This window comes from Lonchura striata, chromosome 1 (assembly GCF_046129695.1).
Source record: "Lonchura striata isolate bLonStr1 chromosome 1, bLonStr1.mat, whole genome shotgun sequence".
NCBI lineage: Eukaryota > Metazoa > Chordata > Aves > Passeriformes > Estrildidae > Lonchura > Lonchura striata.
The window spans coordinates 71815987-71838525 of NC_134603.1; the positions used below are offsets into that span (position 1 = coordinate 71815987).

The 22539-nt window shown below is 43.7% G+C and overlaps 2 protein-coding genes across 3 annotated transcripts; one reads left to right on the forward strand and one right to left on the reverse strand.

Moving 5' to 3' along the window:
* Nucleotides 1-897: 897 nt before the first annotated feature.
* ROPN1L (rhophilin associated tail protein 1 like) lies at nucleotides 898-12253 on the forward strand. 2 transcript variants are annotated; one of them, XM_021538421.3, is made up of 7 exons: nucleotides 898-944; nucleotides 3297-3446; nucleotides 5221-5344; nucleotides 5516-5677; nucleotides 8057-8232; nucleotides 9203-9289; nucleotides 12061-12253. In XM_021538421.3, the coding sequence occupies exons 2-6, from the start codon at nucleotides 3316-3318 to the stop codon at nucleotides 9264-9266; spliced, it is 657 nt and encodes a 218-aa protein (XP_021394096.1). In that variant the 5' UTR covers nucleotides 898-944; nucleotides 3297-3315; the 3' UTR covers nucleotides 9267-9289; nucleotides 12061-12253. The 2 variants fall into 2 exon arrangements, with proteins under 2 accessions (XP_021394096.1, XP_077641370.1); XM_077785244.1 differs by lacking the exon at nucleotides 898-944 and having other exon boundaries at nucleotides 3347-3446; nucleotides 5232-5344.
* Nucleotides 10849-18746, reverse strand: SNRNP48 (small nuclear ribonucleoprotein U11/U12 subunit 48). Its single transcript, XM_021538419.2, has 9 exons — nucleotides 18679-18746; nucleotides 18494-18607; nucleotides 18327-18387; nucleotides 17510-17584; nucleotides 14929-15117; nucleotides 13895-14016; nucleotides 13371-13486; nucleotides 12042-12206; nucleotides 10849-11127 (listed from the first exon to the last, which is right to left on the reverse strand). The coding sequence occupies exons 1-9, from the start codon at nucleotides 18724-18726 to the stop codon at nucleotides 11088-11090; spliced, it is 930 nt and encodes a 309-aa protein (XP_021394094.2). The 5' UTR covers nucleotides 18727-18746; the 3' UTR covers nucleotides 10849-11087.
* Between the last annotated feature and the right edge of the window lie 3793 nt (nucleotides 18747-22539).

A 22539-nucleotide genomic window follows, 5' to 3' on the forward strand; every position in this document is an offset into this window, starting at 1 on the left:
TGTGGCCAGGGGACATGCAGGAACCAGCAGCCTACAGGGAACCGAGGCACCTGCAGGAACCAGCCTCCCTGCCATGGGCTCTGCCACTTACATGGTGCCAAGATGTTCACAGAATCAAGAAAAGATGAAAAAGATGTCTGAGATCAAGACCAGCCTATGACCGAACACTACCCTAGCAACTAGACCATGGTACAAAGTGCCACATGCACTCTCCTTAAACACCGCCATGGATGGTGATTCTACTGCCTCTCTGGATTGACCCTTCCATGGTCTAATCGCCCCTTCTGTGCAGAAACTTTTCTTAATGTCCAACCAAAGTGTCTTTATGTCCCCTGCCACAGCTTAAGACTACTTACTCTGTCACTGGTTGTCTGGGAGAAGATGCTAACCCTCACTTGCCTACAGGCTCCTTTCAGGCAGTTGTAGAGTGCAATAAGGTTACCCCTGAGTCTCTTCTTCTCCAGGCTAAACAACTCTGTATCTTCCCCAGCTGCTCCTCATAGGACTTGTGCTCCAGACCCTTGTCCAGCTTTGTCACCCTTCCCTGCACACCCTGCAGCACACTCCAGCTCTTCCCTGAAGTGAGAGGACACAGGATTCCAGGTGTAGCCTCACCAGGGCTGCGTACAGGGAAAGCATCACTTCCCTCATCCTGCTGGCCACACTGCTGCTGTTCGAGACCGGGATGCACTGGTCCTGTCGGCCATCTGGGCCCACTGCTGGCCCATGTCCAGCTGCTGTGCCCTCCGGCCAACTCCGACCCACCTTGCAGTCTGTGCATTTACCAATGGCAGACTCAATCCCCTCATCCATGGTTTGGGCCTTTTCGAAAGTTAGTACAAACCAGGCTGTTCTGTCCCTTTAAACCTCGCCACCGTTTTCAAGTTTTCCCCTCCCCGGCCCGTCCCCCGCGTTGCCGGGGCGGCGGGGCCGGGCGCGGGCAGGTGAGGGCCGGGCCGAGGCCGCGGCGTGGCCGGGCCTTCCCCAGGGCCGGGCCCCCCGCATGGCCGGGCCTTCCCCGGGGCCGGGCCGCCGCCGGGGCCGGGCCTTCCCGCATGGCCGGGCCTTCCCCGGGGCCGGGCCTTCCCCAGGGCCGGGCCTCCCGCATGGCCGGGCCTTCCCCGGGGCCGGGCCGCCGCCGGGGCCGGGCCTTCCCGCATGGCCGGGCCTTCCCGCATGGCCGGGCCTTCCCCGGGGCCGGGCCTTCCCCAGGGCCGGGCCTTCCCGCATGGCCGGGCCCCCCGCATGGCCGGTCCTTCCCCGGGGCCGGGCCTTCCCCGGGGCCGGGCCTCCCCCGCATGGCCGGGCCTTCCCCGGGGCCGGGCCTTCCCCAGGGCCGGGCCGAGGCCGCGGCGTGGCCGGGCCTTCCCCAGGGCCGGGCCTCCCGCATGGCCGGGCCTTCCCCGGGGCCGGGCCTTCCCGCATGGCCGGGCCTTCCCCGGGGCCGCCGCCTCCCGCGGCTCGGGGCGGATGGGCCGCGGGTCCCGCGGCTCGGCCGGCGCTGTCTGCCTGCAGACACTCCTTGGCCTTGTTTCCTGAGCACTTGGGGCTGGCTCGGGGTGCGTGCAAGGAAGAAAATGAGAAAGTTAGACCTAAAAGGAAGTGAAAGTGATGAGCTGGTCTTTTTCTCTAGCGAGAATAACCCATGACAGAGTGAGGATGGTGAAGGGGTGCAGAGGCTGCCTGATCTAGCTGTGCTTTTCTTTGACCATTAGGTGTATGTATATATATACAGGAGGCTCCTTCTGAGCATCGAGAAACTCTTTTTTCATGTGAGCAAGCACTGGCACAGGTTGCCCAGGGGGGTGTGGAGTCTCCATCCTTGGAGATTTTTGAAACACACCTGGATCTTTGGTACTCTGCTCACAGATTGTGCAGGGGATCAGACCAGCTGAGCTCCAGGAAGTCTCTGGCAACTTCTGCCCTTCTGTGAGACTCTGTGACTAATAGCTTACTTAGAAAAGCAGCTCTTGCACTGCATATTTTTTTTTTTTTCTGATTATATTTTAATTTTTATTTAACTTCTTCCCAGGGGTACTTGTACACATACCTGTATTTGTTCCTCAAAGTTTTTCTGTTGCCCTGAAATTCTCAGCTTTTTTTGCCTTCAGCTTCAGTTCCTTGGTTAGAGCTGTGTTTTTGAATCATTACTAAAAGCGCATGACCAATGTGGTAGTTAGATGCGCACTCTGAGGTCTGTTCCTGATGCAGATTGTCTGCATTGGAGTGATGAAGATGCTGTACTCTGTCTGTGTTTCTTTCATAAATAAAGTTCTGAGTATGGTTTGATCCTCAAAGAAGCCTTGAGCCACAGCAGTTCCATTGCTCTATCACTGACTTTTAATGTTTTTCTTTTCCGCTACAAGAAAATTCATTTGAGAAAGCCACCTGCCAGGTTATTTTATCTTAAAAATTAAACAAGTCTAAAGGGATGGGGAATTCTGTTACATTGATTCCTTTCTTAATGCTGTTGCTTTTACTGCTCCTCCTGTCTGGAAATAACTAACCATTTTAGGTTCTTGTTGCTAAATCAACTTAAGCATGCCATAGTTTGTCCTGGAAATGATAAGGAGAGTTTCCCACCAAATGTGCCCCATTCCTGTGAAGGGAGGAGGACCATACAATAGCCTATCTCTGTCCCTCCTTTTGGATCCTGGGGAACAGGATTCCTTGCAACAAATGAGTTACATCCTGAATGAGACAGACGCACCTGTAGAGCTGTTTGAGCAAAGTGCAGTTTATGTGTTTGCAACACACATTAATGTTTTGTTTGTTACTGTAATTGTTTGATGTAAAGTCTGTCACAAGTACAAATTAGTAACTTTTTGCTACAGCATTTTTATATACATAAACACATAGAAACTTGGTCATCTGCATACTCTGGGAGATGCCAAGATTTTCCTTGGTATGCAGTAGTGAGTTATCAATGTAGATACCTTTCATGTTGGCATGTGTGGTGCAACTTGTCTGGACTGCCCATTTTACAAATTTTTGTTGTGGTAGGTTTGAGGAGGCAGATCAGTTTAAAACTATCTGAAGTAACCTGTTAAAGCAGTAGTTCTCACCCAGCTGTGATTGATGCCCAAGCTGCTGTGTTTTACTTGGTGTAGCCACAAAGTTTTTAGAGCCATGCAGGGCTTGTCTGTTTATCCTTCCAAGTCTGTCAGCTCTCCTGTAGCTCCAGCTATCGAGTAGGACAGGAGGGAATCTGGGGATAGGCACTGTTCACTCCCATGTGCACATGCAATTTTTAATTCACATTCTGCATCTGTGAACTGCTGTTTTATTTCTTTCAGGTCCCTGTGACTGGACACCATGCCTCTTCCAGAAACCATGTTCTGTGCTCAGCAGATCAAAATCCCCCCGGAGCTACCTGATATTCTGAAGCAATTTACTAAAGCTGCTGTTAGGACCCAGCCTTTTGATGTTTTGCAGTGGGCAGCTGCGTAAGTATGATGTTCACCTTAAAACAGAGAGCTATACATATGGACTGTCAAAACCTCACTCTCCTCTTCATTGTATAGTGGACATAGCTTTGAATATTACATCAGCATATACATTGCATATACACTTCTTTGTATTAATGCAGCATGTAAGCCTTTTAAAAATAGTGTGGTATTTTATTTATTTTCTGTTTCCTTGAAGTTTAGGGCTGGCTTACTTCTGAAATAGCTGAATTTCCATACAGAAAAATGCATCTTAATTTGCTTTTTGTTGTTAGTTTTTCTATCTGAAAGACCAATTATTTTTCTGTTTAGTTTGGTTTTTCTTCTCTCATCTGAGATTCAATTATTGGAATTTAAAGGAAAAAATAGACATTAGCTTTTTAATTCTTAAGCCTGGTTATGTTTCTCTTCTTTCTTTCTGGGAAAAGTGCCTGAAAAATTGCACCTTTAAAATTATAATCAGCATAATAAATCTCTTGCCATAAAGTTGATTTAGATGTTTAAATGTTTCTCCTTTAACAATTCTTTTTTCTTTTACCTCAACTGCTCACTATTTTTTCCTGCCCTATGGTTTGTGTGGGCAAGTTCTTGACAAGTATCTGTGAGATGTTCTCAGCTGGGGGGATTGGAAAACGTCTGTACGGGAGGGGAGGCTGTTATCCGGCTGGAGTCCGGCTTGTCTGTTAAAAAGAAAATAATCTGAAGCTGAATTGTTACCGGTGCGGTATTGGAGAAAGCCAGCAGGGCCACCTTAAAATGGTGTGGCGCTCTTAGGAATGTGATGGACGTGAGGTTCGGCTGCCTCTGTAGCTGGAGCCCGCTGTGACTGGGGCTGGCTGGCAGAGACAGCCCGGCACTGCCGAGGCCAGTCCCGACCTCTGCCTAAACACTGAAGCAGCCCCTCTTTCAGGGGGCAGGCTCCGGTGTACCTGGCAGAGCAAGATCTGTCCCTGGGAGCCATGCAACGCAGAGCAAAGCTGTGGCTTCACACGTGCTGACGGTGTTATAGTGCTTGTGCCTGTGAATAATCAGATGAGGAAATGGATCTGGCTGAAACATAGCCCGGGTGTTTTATGTATATGCACACTGTGCATCTATTTTTATAGTCACTTAATTCAGTTCTGGAGTGTTGCCAGCTCTGTATTTTAGCAGGTATTTGCACAGCATGGGATAACCTGGACATGGACATGGATGACCAGGGCAGATGAGGCAGGACAAGTGGAGAAACTTGTAAATTAGATACATCTGAATAAAAACTGAGTTTTCCTTGCACAATTCAGATTTCTGGCCAGTTAAGGCAGAGGCAGCTCTTAAGGCATCCAATGTGCATCCAATGCCATTTATGCTCTACTCTTAATTTTATTTTGGGGTGGATAGAAATAGCAGAAATGCTGAGAAGAAAGTTGCAATATGAATACACAGATGTACATTTTGGGTAGTGCACGAGGAGAATGTCAAACAGATAAGCCCTCAGGTTTATCAATCAAAAGAGCTGAATATATCAGGTTTATCAATCAAAAGAGCTGAATATATCATGCACAAAGTAAGTTAAATGCCTTAAGAATTATTAGAGTGTCATGAAAAGGAGCAAGTAAAGTCTAAAGATGGTGGTTTCTGGGCACAGGAAGATGGGAAGTTGTGCATGTTGGCAGCTTACCACGTTCTGCTGCTCCTGTGGGGGAACCTGCAGATTCTTACAGTAAAGAGCGTTTACTTCTGTGCAGTTTGTAATGGCCATGGGCATTGAGGTGTGTTGGTCTTCCCATTCACTTAGGTATTTTTCAGCCTTGTCTAAAGGTGAACCCCTTCCTGTGAAGGAGAGGCTCGAAATGCCATTAGCAACAGGGAAAAAAGATGCTGGTTTGACCCCAGGACTCCTTAAGGTCTTGCACAAACAGGTATGAGCTGCTCTTTATCAAATGCACAATGCTATTGAGAAATGCTGATGTGTTGGAGATGGTTGGGGAGAGAGACTGTCAAGAATTTGAAATATTTTGGGCAGACACTGTGTTCTTAAATTAGTTCTGGTTTTCAGAGTTCTTATTGTCGTACCATGATTTTGTTCAAAGCTTTCTTCCAAAGGCATGGTGGCCATAGCAGAACTGAGGGAAAAATGGAAGCACTTGGGCTTGCCAGAGTTGCAGCTGGAAGCTATCCTGGAATTGGACAGTTTTGGTGAGGAGGTGGAATGGATGAAGTTTCTGGCACTTGGGTGCAGCGTGCTTGGTGAGGTATGTTCACAGCAGGAGCCCTCATATCCAAACAGTGGTTGTCTAGGATCCATATACAAGATAGATCATAGAACAATTAATACAGATGGATTTGGGGAATGGCGATTGCTTTTGCAGCAGCTGGCAAAGTGGCTTGCGTGTTTAATTCTGTTGTCCATCAGATTCTGGTCTTGGTAACTCAACCAGAAGGATGGCTAAGTCCTTGGTAGAGAGCAAGTGTGTCTGCAGAGAGCTTGTACTGTGTGAGAGAGGATGGTGGAGGAATGATGCTGATGTAAATGTCCATGAAATAGAACTGAAGGGAGAAATTAAAGAACCAATTTTTAATTGATTGTGTAGCCAATTAAATTTTCTCAGCAGCACTTAATGTTACTACAGCTGCACTTAATTCTTTTAATGTCAGTAATAAAATCTCAGCAGAGCATTTCAACAGAATGAAAGATTATAAAATGCATTAAGCTGATGTTTTTATAAAGTATAATACTTCTAATGATTTCTACAGTAGATAAGAAGAGGTACTAAAAAGAAAATATATGTAAAATAATATTGTATGACTGTTGCGGTATCTGGAAGCCCTGAATATTAACCTGGCCTGGTGATGCAATTGTGCAATTGTCTGTTTATCTACCTGTCTGTCTTTATTTCAAATTTGTATTTCTTGATTCCAGTCTCCCTCCCAAAATGATCTTGTTGTTTGGGCTCTTTTCTTCATTTAAAAATAGTAACAGCAACATTACTTACCTAAAAACCAACAGCTCCTCTCTCCCTGCAAATAAAACCCAAAAAAACCAAAACCAAAACTGGAGTCACAGTGACATCATTCTGATGGAGCTAGACAGACTAAATTTCACCACCTCACCATCCTTTTGGATATTAAGTGAATTCTTTTATTTCAGTACTACATAATGAAACCTAGACTTCAGTTTCCTAGACTGGAGAGAAAGACATAAACAAGAAATTTACATTCATTTCCTGCAGCTATAAATTGTGTTCACAGTCAAACAAGGTCACAGCTGAGATAAAAGAGTAGATAAATATGAAAGTCTTAAGAGCACCAGTCTGCAGAATCTTTTTTGTAAAGCATCAATGTATTTTTACAAAAGCCTTTACAAAAGGAGAAATGACCACACAGGTAGCCTGTTAAATTGTCTTTCAAAGTTGGCAAAATGGATATGAATAACTTTGCTGTGTTGGGAGAGAGAGATGGTGGCAGTTTGGGGTGGCAGGACTAGAAAGAGCAGCAGAGGAATAGCCAAATGCAAAATGTAGAGTTGGCTGTCATGGAGTCAGCTGCCTCTTTTCCCTGAGAAACTTTCCAGGGGAGGAGATACATTAAGTAAAACTGTAAAGGATTATAAGATGACACTTCTCTATCTTAAACAGATAATGCATTTATTTTAACTATTTCTATTCTACTGTTAAAAAATACTATCTTTTTACATAGACATTGCTTTTTGTTAATGAAAATATAAAAGTAAATTTTGAAAAAGTTGCAGTGAAAAATATTAAGACTTTGGTTAAAGAAAGCCTGTGTGGGTTTGATTATGTGTTTTTATATTTTGGATATATATTGTGCGTGTGGTTTTACTTGTTAGTTTCTTTAGTGGTATCCAACCAGTCTTTGGCTGAATGAAACTCAATGCTGAATTTTTCCACACTTTTCCCAATATAGCTCAGCATGCATAGGGCACTGGATTGTCAACACCACATTAAAGGAAGGATTTTTTCAAAGTATATTTGGAATCAATAATTTGAGCCATGTTTTTTAAAGATAACTTGGATGTTATTGGCAGTTGACTAAACTGAAATATTCTTTAAATGCTTTTTGTCTCAGTGCTTTTTCTACTATCTATTAAAATGGAACTTGAATAGAGAGAGGGGAAACAGTAAATACCAGCCAAAATATAATCTAAAAATTATATAATAGAATATCATAATAAAATCACCAAACCTATATTCATTTTGTGGGGGTTGTAGATTTGTCTGTCTTAACTGCTGCTGAGAATTCATTTAGAACCATTGAGGTAATATACACACACACAAAAAGATATTTTACTAGGTACAGTGATGTTGGAGCTTTTACAGTAGCAGAACATAGCAATTTGGCCCTAATGGAGAGAGATTACCCTATGCAATCTTTGACTATCACAAGATTCTGGTATTTTTTACTCCTGCCTCTACTAGGACTACGTTATTTTTTCCATCCTTGGGCCTGCACTAGAGAGTAAATTTGGGGTTTAAAGCTATGCAACGATGGTAACACCTTCATCTCATTTACCTTCCCTTTTAATGGCTTAGAGTATGGATTTTTTCACGGTATGCAAGGATGTTCTTGGCTCTAATACTTTTCCTTTAATTTCTTGCTGGAACTCCCTGTAGTCCTTACTGAGTTCAATGAAACAGGCCTGCGAGATCCTAACAAGAGACCCAGAAGGAGGAGCAGCTCGAATTCCCTTCGAAACATTCTCGTTCCTTTATTCGTATTTGGCTGATATTGATGGAGAGATATCAGAGACAGAAATTAAAGCATTCCTCCATGAAATAAAAGAAGAAGCGTAAGTAAAAATCTGTGCAAGGAATTTTTAATCTGTCGATTGCCTCTGGGTTCTCCATAAGCCTTTAATGTCAGGTGAATAGTCCATTTTCTTCTGGGCATAGCCATGATGACAGGACAGGAGTAAGGATTGACTAAGATTGTATCAAAAGCATACAGAGTTATTTTTTGTCAACTTCCACATCTGCACTGTTAAAAGATAAATTTTTATTTATCCATCTTTCTCTGAAATATTGAAGTCTCTATAGGGTGGTATAATTTTCCCTGTAGGAAGTTATTATATTCAGGCTTGTAACATCTGCATTTTACAGCTTCGGGAACCAGCAGCATCTTCTGGGCTGTTTCTTTGATTTAACATAGTTCATAAACCAGAGAGAGAGGCTGGGAGTTCTCTTGTCATATCCATAGTCACACACAGGTCACATGAAATGCACTTACACCAATTAAAAAGAATCTGTAACAGGCTTGTCCTCCATGTGTTGCCTGCGTAGCATGTTTGCATACAGAGACTTAACTGTTGCCACCATCTCTCTGGAATTGCTCTTTCTGTGCATGATGGGCTAACACAACCTCAGAGGTGCTACCACCATTGCTGCTGGGCTCAGCCCTGACCAGCAGTAGGTCTGTCCTGGAGCTGTCTGGCATTGGCTCTGTAGAACGTGGGGGAAGCTCAGAAGCTCACAGAAGGCACCACTGTGACCCCCCCACCCCCCAAAAAACATTGCCATGCAAACTCCATATACTGTCTTAGATTGCCACCAGCTCAAAGTTCATGGGAGCTCCAAAACAAGAGCATACAAATGAACTTTTTCATGATTAGTTATAAGATTGACAGTTTTTAGTAAGAACCACTTTTTAATAATTGCCTCTTTTTCTTGCATTTTATATAACTCTAAATTGTGTCTTTTCCAACACACTACAATTTACCATGTGAAAGTGCCATTTAAAATTTTTGGTTTATTCCTTTCCAGGGACAAACACTCTGGCATGGTGCTGATCAGGCACTTCCTGCCATACTCCTTCGTATTTTATTGATCAACCTTACTCTTCAGCATGAGGTGAGAGGAAAAAATAAATGGAATAAATAAGTTCAAGAAAATTTGTGTTCAAAGTACTGTAATTTGCACATTTCGGAACAGGATCCTCTTCTCTGGGACTTCCTTTTCTTTGTCCTGCTCTTGAGATGGCCCTTCAGGGAAAGTTCATTGAACAATACATGGTTATATTGTTCTCCAGCCTCTCAGATACTGATGACCAGCCCTAAGGAGCAACCCCTTCACTCTTACACTGAATTGAGCAAAAGTTGTTTTGTTACTGAGCTTCCTACCTACATTTGATAACATTAAGTAAAACATGGAATTCAGTTAAGCCAGGGCAGCTGTAACTGGAACATGTCTCATTATGCTTTTGGTAGCTCTGACTTCGTTTTGACTCTGGCACAAATACAGCTGGTCCTTGGACTACCTTGTCTGCCTGGACATGCTTTATTTGAACAGTTTTACCAAACCCTACTGAAAGAACTTAATGTGAACCCTGTGGCTGAGCTGGTAGACAAAATCAATGCAAGGACTGCAGTAGTTCCATATTGTTTTTCCTCTAATTAGAACCCTTTCAGAACTTAAGTATCTTTTTTCATTTTTGGATAAACTTGTCTAAATAAAGATGTTTCAAAATATATCTTGTTTTCTGACAGGAAGAGCTATTGTATTTGTCACATAGACGAGGAATACCTGACACAGAGTTGTTTGGTTAGACTGCTGTAGCAGGTATAGAAGCCTAAATCCATCAAAACAAGACCAAATATTTAGTGACAGATAATCACACTTAATTGCAGAAACAACTGAGGTATGAAAGAGGATACTAGAGGCTACAGTAAAACTGGAAAGATTACCTTTGATTGAGAAGGCCCCAACTAGAAGCAACATGAAGTGCCCTCTCTTGGCACACTGAACAGAAGTATTTTAGGAAAGGTGGATCTTGTTCTCTTATAATTGTTTACTTTGTTGAAGCAAGAAGCTTGGCTGATGGTGACTAACCTTGCTGAAGTAGACTGTGTGTGGAATTAACAGAACTGTACATCCTTAATATCTGCATGTTTTCAGTCTGTTTTATCAACCTCTATCACAAACATTTGTATGTTAGTCCACAGGATGGGAACTCTTCCTAGTTACTGCTGGAAGGAAATGCACCTGCTATTTGAATATGCTACTCAGCAATATTCCAACTGTTCTTGGTGCCTCCCCCCTAGCTTCTGTAGACAGCTACATTCTCATCACCTTTTCCAGATTATATTGATCCAAATTTTCTTTGAGCATGAGTTTAGGAACACTAACTTTTGTGTTATTGTCCATATAACTGTCCAGCTGCAGTTGAAGATGTTTTATCCTATTGGAGCACTCTGAAATCTGCCCTCTGGTACATGCTGTAAGTAGACAATGTCACCTAGAGGCAAGAGTGTTAGGTAGGAGGGGGGACTCTCTTCATGCATTCCCTGTTTGTAACTGATCTGGACTCCACTGATTAGCTCTGTTTTATATCCACTATGGGCCAGGAAGGCCAGTAAGTACAACCTCTCACAAATTTTATTCTTCAGCCTTGTCAGAATAACTCAAATACATGAGAGATCAATATAATTTATTAATAGGTGTATAAATGTTACAGATTTACACACAATCTGAAATATACTGCTTCCATCCTGACAAACCATAGCACCTTTTTGTCTCCAAGTAGCACAGGTCTGATGCAACACCAATATTATGTGCACACCTTTACTGTCTTGAGCAAAACAGCAGTAACAATAGTTCTTGTGGAAGTTGTTTTGAACAGCTGACAAACAAAATCATCAGGTTCTTGTTTCTACTTTCTTCTTTTATGATTGTAATATTTGTCTTCATCCCTGAAACAAAAACATAAACATTGTGTGGGCTGTTAGCTCAGAGTCAGAGTCTGAAAAGAAAAACAACTTGGAAAATAGAAAGCTCTCATTGAATGTAGCCATGTCCTCCTCTAAGGAAAGCAAGTAAACTGCTTTTTGACAGTTTATTTCCATGCTGCTTTAATCAAGCCTTGTCATGCACTGCCAGAGAGGCAATTTGTTTAGGATGAATGGCATCCTGACGTAATGAAGCCAGCTTTGAGACAAGCCATCACTGCCATCCACGCAGTTATGTAATGCATTTACCCAAACACAAGAGGCAAGGCAGCATTTCTTCTGCACAACAGTCTTCATGTCTGCTCAAACACAGGACCAACAGACCTGTGGTCCTGCAGATGTAAATATGTCTTTGTTGACAGTATTAGAAAATGTGACCTAGATTTGTTTTCTTTTGCTAAATTGTATGTCTAGAAGTACTGATAAGCAACAGCATTGTTTTGAAGCATCAGATATGGAAAGGTTAATGTATGCATACTAGTGAAACAAATAATATTTATTAAGGTCTAGAGCAAACGAGCAGAAATCAACATTAGACATGACAGGCACTTAGTTGTGGATGAGAAACATACTGTCCATTTAACCATGCTGATGAAGGAGTAACAGCCTGTTACAGTACTGTTGCAGCCCGGCAAGCATGCTGCAGAAAGTGCCACCTTTCAGATGTGACAGTAAATTCTGAAGTCTGGACCACAGTTTGTGATCTCACAATATATTTTTTTTAGAAGCCTCATGCCACTGACTTGTCATACTGCACATGAAGTTAGCCTAGTTTTTAATTGGACTAGACATTCTCAACCTCTGCACTAAATTCTCATAGAAAATGGCTACAACTGCCTGAATTGGAAGCAGGAGTCAGATGTCACTTTTCAGCTCACCTCTCTCTTTTTCTCCAAGGGTCTCTGTCTTTGCATCTCTCATGACTCCTCCTTCGTTTACTTGGACTCCTGCTGGTGTCTCTCCTGTGTCTCGTGCACTCAATATCCTTACTGCTTCCCCCAGACTGCCGTGAGTCCACTGAAGCTGACCGTCTGACTTCCCTCCTGAAAATAAACTTCAGTGATTTTAATCAATAAAAACAGTTTCAGAGTCCCTGTTTCCAGTACCACTTTTGTAATATAGTGACATACTAATGATGTAAAACAGAGGATATATCTTTTATTAAGCCTGTCTCTCTAAGAAATACAGTACCTCCCAAAAGAGGCACAAAGTCCACATCCATATCTCAGCACATTATTTAATCCAATTATTTCCTATGAACACTTCTCCTCAGTCTTAACACCTCTGCTTGTGAAATTGGAGGCAACAGAAGGGGTTCACTCTGTTTTGCTTTACATCTTTAACTCTTCGAGTACCTGCCTTAAGCTGCAACATACAGCTGGAGAACATGACAGAATCGTAAGATTGTTAGAGTTGGAAGGGACCTCTGGAGATCTTCTAGTCTACGCCACTTGCCAAGGCAGAGTGACCTAGAACAGGTTACACAGGGATGTGTCCAGGTGGGTTTTGAATGTCTCCAGGCAGGGAGACTCCAACTCTTGCTTGGGCAGACTTCCAGTGCTCTGCTACCCATTAATCTTAATTTTAATACTGGGAACAGTGTCACTTTCTAGTGTGTTTCAAAAACATCCTCCTCTCAAAGACCTGCTGAAGAGGCACAAATGGGCAATCACTAGGTCATGACTCCATGTTTACTTCAGTGACAAACATTTGGAATGGTGTGCTTGACACAGCAGAAGTATGTATAGCTAAAACACCCTCCCAGTTAGCACAGCAACATTTGCAGGGACAAGAACTGTAAAGCCTCCCCATATTTACTATGGAAACCGTAACTCTGAGGTGTAATATATCTAACACATGTTGTGGTAGGGAAGGGTAGGAAATTGTGTAATTGTATTTCCAAGTGTCCTTCTGTACCCAGCTACAACATTTGGGCAGAGGAAGCACTATTCATTCCCGAGCTCCACCAGAAAGTACCTGTTCAGCTGAATAACTTGCAACTAACCTACTTACCTCTGAAAGAAAGATACTTACTAATTTTTCTCCATGCTTCATGCAGGCAGTTTCTCAAGAAAGACTTAATAGAATTTGTATAACATAAACCATGCATATGACTCAGATAAGGTTGGTATGTGCTATTAGAAGAAGGTGGTAAGATAAAATTACAATCTACTTCATGCATGAAGTAGCTGTCAGCTGTGGCATACCTGCCTGAAGACTTTGACTTCCCTCCTTCACATATCTCTGCATTATCCAACCTGTTCTCCTCCTGCCACTGATTGCTGAGCTCTTCCATATGCACACCAATCACATCCCGAATCACCTGGAGATTATGATATGTTGAAACAAACATGTCATGGTAGTGCCTGAACTAGCATCTCAAAAGAACCCTAACCTCACAAAAATCTCCCCCAAACCCTGTACATCAGATGTTTGAATAGAAAGTCTGATTTGCCGAAAAATGCTTCAGCATAAATTTTAATAGCATCATTTTATGATAGCTATATCTTGCTAGCATTTTCACACTCAAAACTTAGCAGTTAGAAATGCACATTATTTGTAACTTGCTGCAACAAACCAAAAACATTCCTCTATAGTTTGCAACACTCATAAAGCAGGATACAAGAAGCAGAGAAAGACATATTATTTGTCTTTGAAAGTGTGTATAATTTTTTATGCTGATATTTAATAAGCACTTTTGGGAAAAAAGATTTTTTTTTTCTGATCTCACCTCAGTGTAGGACTTCTTTGTTATATGAACATTCTTAGCTCTGTATGACTGCCGCCTTCTTTTGTAATCTCGCATTTCAGCCAGAATTTCAAGATGGGACTTTGGACCTTTCTGACTATCATCTAGCAAAAGATTGGGAGTAAAACAAACAGTCATTAGCAGGATGTTAGCACCTGCAGGAATGCAGGCCTCCTACATTCAGGAACATGAAATAATTGTGTTCTTTCTCTAGTTCCTCCTGTATTTAGTCTAGGCTGAATTTACTCAAGCTTCCTCCTCCAACCTTCTTGCTGGCTGTTTACACACAAATAAAAAGCCAGCAAGCAAATGCTGTTATGTGATCTCAGTCTCCAAACTGTGATCCACACCAATATACAGGCTTGTGATTTGGTCAAATGCCTTCTAAATACAGGTCATGTTTTCAAAGCCTGTGTTACAGTAAAACACAGAATGAGAAAGCCAGATTTTGTATCACACTTCCTAGGCTCAGCAGGGCCCTGCAAGGTGACACAGATGCTCTGTTGCACTTGGTAGTTACAAACTGCCATGACTCAACAGGGATGAGAGGTCCCAGACCAACACCAAAGTATGTTGCTCAAGAGCTCCATCTGGATGACTGCCAACCTCTCCTGTTCAGCTTTTACTCTTAAGCAATCTTTAATCTCATCATGTCCTACAACAAATAACTGTTCCAAGCTGCACAGCATGTTGGCAACATTAAGCAACCTGGTGTCAGCTGCGGCAAAGACAGAAGATCCATCCACAGAGACACACACAATACATGTGCCAAGAGCAGAGCACTGAGGCTTTCCCAGAAGGAAAACATGATAAAGGACACCAAACTAGTATTTTGTGATGCCAGGTCTTTGTTGTAGCTTTTAAGAACAGTAAGCTCTCCACAAAAAAACCCAAAAACAAAAAACCAAAACAAACCACAAAAACAAAAAACAATAATAAATTCTGTTTAGCTATTTACAAACTCATGTAACTGAAAGTTCTGAGCCATAAATTCAACAACAGATCATTCTTCAAACCTTGGGTGATTTTCGCTGCTAAATCCACAAAGAGATCACTGTCATTTTCCGTTATCTGAGATCTGGACTTCTGTTTCTTTGTCTCCTCAACAACGTAATCATAAAGAGCAAGGCGGTCAGCTTGGGTCAGGTCACAGATGAAACGCTTGTGGTTTTGAGGAATTTCTATGGGCAGTAATGAGTATAAGCCTGGAGGTTGGACAGACATGTGTTACTTGTAAAGTAGCCTAACTATGCAGGAAAATACCAAGAAGTTTGAGAAACAAACAATGCAGTAAACTCCCAGGCTGTTTTCATCCTTCCCCTATGTATCTGTAAGAAATTTCAAACTTCTTAATTTGAAAAGATAAAAAATGCTCAAAGATCCCTCCCAAGCCCCCCTCAGGCTATAAAACCCTCTTGATTGCTTACACAGATAAAGTTTTCATAAGCCATGAAGGAATTGTACTAGATTAGATTGCAATGACCTCTGTGATTTCCCATGAGTTTCAGCTTTTGGCTTACAACTACATCAAGAGAGGCTGCAGCTCTAACTTCTATGTTTATCTTACTCCTAAAATGTTACGTAAAGTGCTAGTTGCAAAATACCTGTTCTGCCAACAAGAACGAAAGCCTCTAGGAGACTCGATAACCAATCACTGTGTAAATCAGTCTCACTCACACTGTCACCTTCTCTACGGAGCTTTTATAATAGACTAACTGATAGGGCCATCAGTGGAATCGCCCCAGGCTGCCCTTCTGTGTTAAATGGGCCACTCTGCTACCTAAAAGGACTACAAAGGCACTTTCAAAGCGCTTCAGAACAGTTCAGATAATTGACTTAAAGTTACGGAAACAAACACACTGCCTGAACATTCTTCTTTCCCGTTTCCCAGTTAAAATACATATGCCTCCAAACAAATTAATCCATTCTCAATCCATTACAACAGCAGTTAAGTGACAAAGATACAGGATGCAATACTCTAGGATATGGCCAGCAAAAAACATTTTAGTCAGAAGCGTTCCATTTTCCAGCAACCATTGATCTGACCTCCATAATCTTGCTTCTCCCAACACAATCTCACAAAACTCTAGGCAAACAGAAAAGCAACAGATAAAAAGGGTGTATGCAACACCCTTCATAACAGGAAACTACTCCAGATTATTCAGCTCTTAATGGAAGCTGGGCAATCCTACTATCACTAGACTCCAAAGTGGAAGAGAAACTACAATAACTCTACAAACGTAAAATATAACATTTCATCATTACTGTCCTTTGAACATAAACCAGAACTGTTCTAGCATGAAAAATGAATTTAAACACAGAAACTAGAAGTCTCTTTTTAAAATGCACAGTTTTTACAGCATCAAAGAAGTCCATAAAAATGCATTGATGATTACATGCTTGTGATTTTAGAGAAATTACACAACTTGTGATTAAGACCAATTTTTCTTTTCAACAATGTAGCTATGCTAATATCTAAAAATGGTTAGAATAAAAAAAAAAAAAAAGAAAGAAAACAAAGAAAGAAAATCTCTTCCTTTGAGACAGTGAGTCAAAAGGAAATTTACAATAAAAAATTATTTTTCATTTGTTGCCAAAGATTTTAAATTGAACAAACGAATCAGTAAATCTTACAACAGACCACGTTGTCACAATGAAAACCACCGACCCAGTTTTAGCGTTACCCTCAGAGAAAGGCAAGCTTGCAGGGAAATCTGGGCAGTGAACACTGGCACCTAGTGGCTCCCTGGTGCACACTTGCAATGAACTACTCCACAGGTTTATCTGCCACTTCTCTACTTGGATGTGGTTGTCTCAATGAGTTCCCACTTCCCTTCAAAGGAAATGCACCTGACATGCACAAAACACAGTGTTCATCCCAGGAAATCTCCTTCCCAAGCAACTATCCATTAAGCCTCTATTTGCTATGCTAGAGAAACAAAGAAAACATGAAAAACTGAGCAAGTGCTACTGTATTTCACTGTCAGAAAAGTTTCAGTGTTACTTTTCCTTCTGCCTATACATGTTTAACCAACTAAAGTCTACAGAGAGCAAATGTTCTTTCAGGTGTTGCAGTAATTTCCCAGCCATACACTAAAGCTCTACAGATTCCACAGGGAGCCCTATTTTTCTACTTGATCTAAATCTGAACTTTCAGAGAATCCATCCTAGCCTGGTCCCCCTATCTGGTCACAAAACCCACCGAAAAATGAAATGTAAAGGAATTAGTGAGCTTGGAGCAGTGACAAAGGACAACATCGCATTTGTAAATGTGCCAGCATAGTTCTTATACAACTTCGTAGTTCTGTCTTGAAACAGTCCAACACAGTAACATGCATGTTGTTTGGTTTTTTCAGTCCTGAAGATGTTAAGAGGTACGAGCACAACAGACTCAAAGTCTCTCATCTAGCTGTCCCACGTATAGAAAGTAATCATGCTCCAAGATATGCAGGGGAAGGAATATTAAAAATAAATGAAGTGAAATTCCTCACAGCAGTTCTTGAACAAAATAGAATGAAGGAAGCAACAAGGAGAGAGACAAGAGCAGCTCTCCACAGGAGGCTGGTGAAGTCACATCTGTATTTGCTTGCTCCTTACCTTCACTGTAGCCTGCACCTTCCTTCGCACTTTGCGCACTACCCTGCTTAACAATGTGAAACTGTAGATCTTTATCTGAAGGCAGAGAAGAAAATAAAATCATACCACTTTTACATCAAGTTCTTGGGTACTTGATTGGGTAAGTCTTTATTCCCAACCTCTATTATGAGACTTATATTATGGTACAGAACATCATAGTTTCATTCATGTACAAGTGGATGTTTGAACTAAAAATGTAATTTTCATCTATTACATATTTGAAATAAGAGGAGAAAATTAATGAAAAAAATGTATTTCAGGGTTACAAGGATATGGAAAAAGAAATGTATGTATATTGCTCTCTGTAACATTGCTTTATCTCCAAATTCTACAGACAGCTTCCTCATCTTCTGAGCATTCATTTTAATACACTTTCTGGATTTAATGCAAGAGTGAGGACTGAGAATATAGGACAAAACTCCTAAGAAGACAAAACAGCTCCTCCTTGGATTTTTAGACGAAAAAATAAAAGTCTAAAAATCTACAGAGTAGTATCACACAGTGATAGAAGCATAAAACTAGTAAATTAAGGCAAATTGCAAATTACAATTTGAGAGAACTAGCCTACCGATCGAATCACGATTTTCAGGAGGTCCTGAGTTTACAGCTGCCAGGCAGTGTGGTTGTGCTACCGTGGGAACCCGGATTCCTCAGTCCCACATCTCGGTCCTTCCCCGGGATCCCCCCATAGCGCCTCATCCTCTGCACGTCCCCGGGGGTCCCTCCTCAGCCCCAGCCGTGTGCCGCCCCGTCAGGCGCAGCCCCCGCTGCCGCTCACCCATGGCGACGCTGGGAACCTTCAGGTTTTCGTAGAAAAAGCTAGAGTCGTACATCTGGGCCTGCGGACCAAAGGGCTCGGTCAAGGCCCGGCCAGGGGCCGCCGAGCCGAGCGGCGGTGCAGCCCAGGGCAGCAGCGCGTCCCCGCGCCCCGCGCCGCGCTCCCACCTCCTCCTCGGCGGAGTATCCCATCCTGCGGAGCCGGCAGGACGCCGCGTGCCGCTCCAGCGACGCGCGGGGCACACGGTGATGGACGTCGTAGGGGCACAGCACCCACTCCACCTGCGAGGGGACACGGGTCAGCCCCGCCGCCCCGCCCCGCCGCCCTGCCCCGCGCAGCCCCGCCGCCTCACCGGGTCCCCGCCGAGCCACACGGCGCCGGCAGCGCCCACCGCCGCCATGGCCGCGCCGCGCCCCGCCTCACAGGGGCGGCGCCAGCGCTGCGGGGCGCGTCAGCTTCGCATTTCATCCTCCTGAATGATGAACCAGCCCCGCGGCTGGGCTGTTACGATTAATCAGTTGCATTGTGAGCATGGGATGCTCGGGTAGAATTTTAAGGAATAGGGGAGACAATCCCAAATTGGAGGGACTGCCCGGACGAGAGCCACCAGGAGCAAAGCCAGCGGGGCTGAGCAGTAAGGGGATTGTAATCCCGGCAGTGGGCGATCTGCTCAGAACGGACCCCAGGCTCAGATGGAGGGCAGGACATGTTGGTTAACATGAGCACCAAGAGACACAGCCAGCAGATGGGGCTTGAGTAGCAATTGACAAGAAAGTTACGTAATTTGCAACTAACGGATCCCGATGCCCTTGCTTGTTGAAATGTGCAAACAGCGCGAAGCTCCGGCGCAGGAGTTGCCGTCACCCCCAGCCGACGGCCCGGCGCGAACGGGAACGCGGAGCCTGAGGCCGCGGGCGCCGCCTGCCGGCGGGAGGCCGCGGGGCGCCCTGGCTGCGCCGCGCCCTGCCCGAGGGCCGGCCCGGCCGAGCCCCAGCAGGGCCGGGGCGGGACCGGCCGCCACAGCGCTCCCCGAGCGTGGCCGGGCGGGAGCAGCATCAGCCGCCCTGCCGCCATCCAGGCCCTGAGGCCCGATTCCCTCTTGAAACGTAGGAATGTGGTGCGAGATGGCAGCAGGATCTGCAGTGCAGAACCAGGATGGGTTTGTCCCCTCGTGGAGCACAGGGAGCTGCATGGCTGCCCAGGGATACCCCAGGGTCCTGGCCAGTGCTTGGCGTTTCGCTGAGGGGCTGAGGGAGCAATAGGGCTCAATCAGACTGTAAGGCAGGATGAGGAGAGAAGGACTATCTTAAGGGATAGCTTTCACATGACTGACATTTGTGTTTGCCTCTTTGTTGTCTCTGAAAAGCACACGACTGGATGGAAGAGTGGCTGTGTCAAGGCAGGGTGGGGGAGAGGCAGCATGACAGATGCAGCTGCCAGAATGACTTTTGTACATCTGCTTTTCGTTAGCAGATTACAACCCTTCCCTGCACAGTGAATTTGAGACTCAGCTGGGATTTTGGCCCTTTGAGAGATTCGGTGCCTCTAGCTACGTTTGCCTGGGGATCTTTGGCACCACATGATACAGAATACTTGTGAAGGCTCTTCTCAACTGCCCTTGCATCTTCATCTATGCTGTACTGAAGTACACTCTCTAGCATTAGCACATTTTATCAAAAGAGTACTAAGAAAAGCTGTGCAAAACTGTTTTGACCATCTCCACTGGAAAAAAATCAGTTATTCAAAATTTGAAAGTCAAGTTCAACAAAGTATCCAAGCACATTGCTTTAAGACTAAAGATTAAACAAAAATTTGATTTTGATTCCTTGTAAATTAAATTGATAAGAATTAGGGTAGATGATTTGTTTAGCTAAACAACAGCATTTTGAATGATTCAGAATTATCTTAGGGGTTTCTTTTCCTGTAAAAAACCCTAGTTCCTTTTATCATGGAACAATCATGGCTACAGACTTTCCAGGAGCAAACTGACTAGATGGGAGAATAAGATCACCAGTTTACAAAAGTTCATAGCACCACTTTTCCTTTCAGGCAAAATCACACTTAGGTTGGCTTCCCATCAAGCAAAGAGTGGGATTGTTACAGTCTTTCAGCTAAAACTCCTTCCCAGCTGTTGTCTCCCATCTGTGACACACCCTCTTCTCCTGCACCCAGCACTGTGCTGCTGTTGCCCAACAGCGCCATGTCTTTGTCACCAAACACCATGGTTAATAATGTAAATTTAACACACTCAGTCTCATGGTCCCTTCTGAGAAGGAGAGAGAGAACTCCACAGCTGCATTTTCCCAGGCAGGAATGCAGCCTAGCTGCAGCATCCTGCCACCGGGGTACTTGAATACGGTCCGGTGCCTTTGCAGAGCTGCAATTCATGGCAAGGAGTGTGGTGCTTTTGTAGATGCTCTTTCTGGACAACATTGATCTATGGAGAAAGTCTCTGTGGAAATCAGCCCCTAATATCTTCTCAGTGCAGCAGAACAGTCCCAAACTGCTGGACAAGTAGAAGGTACAACAGGGAGTTGGTGTATACATGAAGCCAACATAAAGACCATACAGCACTTCTGGAGAACTCCTTATATGTACCACCTTGTGCCTTCCTTCAGACAGAATTTATATCGTTCAGATACTCCAGCTGTTGGCACATCAGGAACCACCTAGTTTAGGACCACAGCCTGGGGCACAAAGCTTAACCTAGGTTGAATGATCCTCACCCCACAAATTCACTTGGTACTTCCAGGTTGAAACCACACTGAAATCACACTGCTTTATGGGTCCAAACCTTCCTAATGGGTGTGCAGGAGGAGTGGGAGGCTCATCCTGAGCACCAAACCCCTTCCCCACACAGCTGACATAGGGAGGAGCATCCCATCGCTTGTGTAATTCCTTAGATTCAAAGCACTACTTAACAGTTTTATTGTGTTCACTGTTCCCCCTGGAAAGAAGGGGAAAATTGTGAAAGCTCAATTTATTAAATTTTTAAAACATGCTTTGAGAGAAGCAGAGAGATAAAATAAACTTTATAACAGTTTTCTCAATCCTTATCACATTCAGCATGTACATTTCTAGGTGGGAAAATAGCCATGGAGCCAGGCAAAACAAGCTGTAAAATGAATAAAAACCTCTTGGGACTACCCAAAGGCCAAAATAGAGGCAGCCTGGCTTGTGGGCCCAGACAGCCCATGCAGGCCTGGGAGATAGAAAAGACAGCCCTTGACCCCCAACTGTGACAGAGTTTTGCTGGTTCCATCCCAACATGTTTGACAAATTTACAACAAGATTCTCTACATCTTTGTGAAGGACGTGGAGTAAGCAGCCAGCACCTGGCAGACCACAGTTTATCCTGCAGCAGGGAATGACTCTCCCAGGATATATGATATATGCCATGCGGATCCCTAGGGCAGTTTAAACTGCAGCTGCTTCTTCAGCACTCACCCCTAGGACTGCAGGAGCAGGGGATGTTGAACAAGAAGGTGGGGGGGTCTTACCCTGGTGCTAAGATTGACTGTAGTCATCTCAGAGCAGCTCTGGCAGTTGCTATCTCTTCTCCCTTGTCCCTGGGTGTATATCAGCCTCATTTTCTCCAGGGAAGGACTTGTGATAGCCAGGCTCATAGCATCAGTGTTACCCTGCAAAAATGAGAGAGATTTTGGTGAAGATGAAGCACACAGACACTTGAATTTCATTATTTTTTGGTCACTGTTGCTTTTATTCTCTTCTACCTTAGACCTCAGCCAAGATGTACATTCAAAATCTGTAGCCTCAATTCATGCTGAACCAGCTTTTTTATCTACAGGGACATGAGGTGAGCTTCTCTAGCACATAAGAATAAATTTATAGACCTATCCTTTATGTTATAGGCATATTTTCCAAAATGATGTTTACCAGACCACTGCCAAAAGTTTAATTTTTGTCTTTTGCTGTCCAAGTTCTAATTTTGTTGCCCTCCAGCTCATCTGGAAGTGCTAGTGTGGAGCAGTACAGGTGCTGATGGCAACCAGAGAACTCACAGAATGCTCAGGCCTCACTGCTTTCTCTGCTGGGGGAGTGCAGCTAATTTATTGCTTCAGCTGTGTAGCACTCAGAGCCTGCTGCAACTCCTTAGCTGCTGGATGTTTATTCCTTTGTAACTTAGTCCAGTTCACAATTACAGCCTGTGGTGTATTTTATGAACTGCAGTGCACCGGACAATTCCAAATTG

Excerpts from the sequence above, each read along its gene's own strand:
- ROPN1L (XM_021538421.3), top strand. The coding sequence starts at position 3,316 with ATGCCTCTTCCAGAAACCATGTTCTGTGCTCAGCAGATCAAAATCCCC. Across the intron at positions 3,447-5,220 it reads GTTTTGCAGTGGGCAGCTGC|GTATTTTTCAGCCTTGTCTA; the intron begins GTAAGTATGATG and ends CCATTCACTTAG. Across the intron at positions 8,233-9,202 it reads CATGAAATAAAAGAAGAAGC|GGACAAACACTCTGGCATGG; the intron begins GTAAGTAAAAAT and ends ATTCCTTTCCAG.
- SNRNP48 (XM_021538419.2), bottom strand. The coding sequence starts at position 18,726 with ATGGCGGCGGTGGGCGCTGCCGGCGCCGTGTGGCTCGGCGGGGACCCG. Across the intron at positions 18,388-18,493 it reads GATACTCCGCCGAGGAGGAG|GCCCAGATGTACGACTCTAG; the intron begins GTGGGAGCGCGG and ends TTTGGTCCGCAG. Across the intron at positions 13,487-13,894 it reads CAAAGAAGTCCTACACTGAG|GTGATTCGGGATGTGATTGG; the intron begins GTGAGATCAGAA and ends CATAATCTCCAG.